Source organism: Nestor notabilis, unplaced genomic scaffold (genome assembly GCF_000696875.1).
Source record: "Nestor notabilis isolate BGI_N333 unplaced genomic scaffold, ASM69687v1 scaffold14641, whole genome shotgun sequence".
NCBI classification, from domain to species: Eukaryota; Metazoa; Chordata; class Aves; order Psittaciformes; family Psittacidae; genus Nestor; species Nestor notabilis.
In genome coordinates, this window is record NW_009916178.1 from 1 (window position 1) to 2,778 (window position 2,778).

The 2,778-nt window shown below is 48.8% G+C and overlaps 1 protein-coding gene across 1 annotated transcript in view; it reads left to right on the forward strand.

Moving 5' to 3' along the window:
- Positions 1-63: 63 nt before the first annotated feature.
- AP4B1 (adaptor-related protein complex 4, beta 1 subunit) overlaps positions 64-2,778 on the forward strand; it is a 5,456-nt gene continuing 2,741 nt past the window's right edge. The window contains 4 exon segments of the mRNA XM_010024464.1: positions 64-193; positions 893-1,040; positions 1,644-2,140; positions 2,720-2,778. Coding sequence (XP_010022766.1) covers positions 64-193; positions 893-1,040; positions 1,644-2,140; positions 2,720-2,778 — 834 coding nt within the window.

Consider the following 2,778-nt stretch of genomic DNA (forward strand, 5'->3'; position numbering starts at 1 on the left):
GCCCATGATGCGGAGAGGGACCGGGCTGCGCGGTGTCCCACTAAATCCCCGCCCGCCCGCAGGATGCCTGGCATCCAGGAGTACCTCCAGCAGCCCCTCCTCAGCGGCCTGCGGGATAAAGCCTCCTACGTGCGGAGAGTGGCCGTACTCGGCTGCGCCAAGATGCTGAAGCTGCAGGGGGACTGCGAAGTGGGTGAGTGGGGTCTGTCCGCCGCGGTGGGTGCTCGCCGGGAGGAGGTGGGTGAGTGGGGTCACTCCTCTGCAGTGGGGAGCACACCAGGAGGAGGGGGTGACCCACCGGACCTGGGGGTTGTTCCAGCCTGTGGTTTGTCCTGGGCTCGCTGCCTCTGGGTTGTGGCAGCGGTAAAAAAGAGGAACTGGGAGAAGAAGGAAGATAAGCAGACTGTCACTGCAGATCAGACTGTTAATGGAGCACCAGGGGCTGTGAGGCTCTTTGTTGCCTCTTTCATAGCTGCTTTTACAGGGCCTCCTGCCATCATCCTTTCCATCCCAGGAAAGTGGTGGAATCACCATCCCTGGAAGTGTTCACAAAACACGTAGATGAGACCCTCAGTGATACACTTTAGCAGTGGACTTGGCAGTTCTGGGGTAATGGTTGGTGTTGATGATCTTAAAGGTCTTTTCCAACTTGCTTGATTCTACGGTTCTATGATTCTGTGGCCATTTCCACAGTCTCTGATGGGCTGGGCACCATTCCCACATCCACAGACCTTCAGAGAAAGGTTGTTTCAGGTGTTACTGCAGAGCTGGAAGTTTTGACTGCTCCTCCCAATTCAAGCTGTATCATTTGTTGTTGCTAAATGCCTATAGATAGTGATTAAATTGCAGCATGACAACAGAATTTGATGGAAGGACCTCTACTTCTTTGCAGATGGTGCTTTGGTGAATGAGCTGTACAGTTTGCTTCGCGACCCGGATCCTATTGTAGTTGTGAATTGTCTGAGGGCATTAGAAGAGATCTTGAAGAAGGAGGGAGGAGTTGTCATCAACAAACCCATTGCCCATCATCTCCTCAACAGGTTGGCTTTCTTTGATATTAAGATGGTGCTGGAAGCTTCATTCTTGTTCTTGCTTTTTGTATACTAGCAGAGCTCCTAGTTCTAGAGTCAGAACTTGAAGGGAAGAGTCAGGCACCTAAAGATGGAGGTGCCCATCCTAAGAGACACTAAATCTGAGAGGCTCTGCTTTTCCGGGGAGTCTTTGCAGCAGTTGGTGATTTGGTTTTGAACTGTAGGTTAATAGAATCATAGACTGGTTAGGGTTGGAAAGGACCTTAAGATCATCTAATTCCAACCCCCTGCCAAGGGCAGGGATGCCCCAGGCTCTGTCCAGCCTGGCCTTGAGCACTGCCAGGGATGGAGCATTTACCACTTCTTTGGGCAACTTAATCTGATTAGGTTTTTTTGGTAAGCTGTCTGGCTTAGGGCACTAGAAAAAGAGTACATGAGTGATCCTAATTAAGCCTGTGTGCATAAACTGGTCTCTTCAGAGAAAATTGTGGTATCTACCTCTGAAACACAGCATTTGTTTTGGAACAGACACTGTAAGGAGCTCAGAAGCTAAGGCCTCTGCTCTGCTTTGTGCTTCTTGACTTCTGCAAACTGTGTGTGTTCTCTCGGCAGGATGGCAGATCTGGATCAGTGGGGGCAGAGCGAGGTGCTTACCTTCCTTCTGCGCTACAAACCCCGCAGCGAGGAGGAGCTCTTTGACATACTCAATTTACTGGATGGCTGCCTCAAAAGCAGCAGCCCCAGCGTTGCAATGGCAGCCACCAAGCTGTTCCTAGTGCTGGCCAGGGAGTACCCACACGTGCAGGCAGATGTTCTGGTGAGAGTGAAGGGACCGCTGCTGTCTGCCTGCACCTCTGAGAGCAGAGAGCTCTGCTTCACTGCACTGTGCCACGTGCGTCAGATCCTTCGTAGCCTTCCTGGCCATTTCAGCAGCCATTACAAAAAGTTCTTCTGTTCGTATTCGGAGCCCCACTACATCAAATGCCAGAAGATGGATGTGTTGTGTGAGCTGGTGAATGATGAAAACGTACAGCAAGTGCTGGAGGAGCTGAAGAGTTACTGCACTGATGTATCAGTAGAGCTTGCCCAAGGGGCGATCTTTGCCATAGGTAAGAGCTGTGTCTTGCCTTGGGAGCAGCTGCAGCCCTAGAACTTTAAGGTGTGTTCTCTGCTGAGTGTCCTAGCATTGAATTGTTTCATTATGTCCTTGAATCTCCTTCTGATAAGGTACTCTAAAGAAATTAGGCATTTCATCTTATTAATGAGTCTCATGGTGTTGAATGAAACTGTGTAGTGAGTGGAGGAGCTGCTCTAATAACTGCTTTTTCTTTGAGTAGTGATGGGGACAGAGTTAAGATGATTTGGGCACTTTAGTTTTGGTTTTGTAAGCTTTAAAATTCGGGAGTTTCTCTAGTACTCATAAGGAGAAAGCCAGGGATGTTAAAATCCTTTCTTATGTTAACATTTAAGAAAATTTCAGACTTCTTCTGAGGTGTTGCTTCAGAAAAAGGAACATACCCCTTGTGTGGAGAACAAGCTTGTTTGATTCTGCTTTCAGAAATTGTGGTCAAAAAGGGAAAAGAGAAAGCTTGTTGCTTTAAAGTGAGTTTGTGATGAAGAGTTGGGCTCATGGTTCCTATTTCACTCTGATGAAAGGTTGAATTTTATGGCCTTTGGTGTCTCTGCAGGCAATATTGCTAGGACATACACAGAACAGTGCGTGGGGATTCTGACAGAGCTCCTGGGG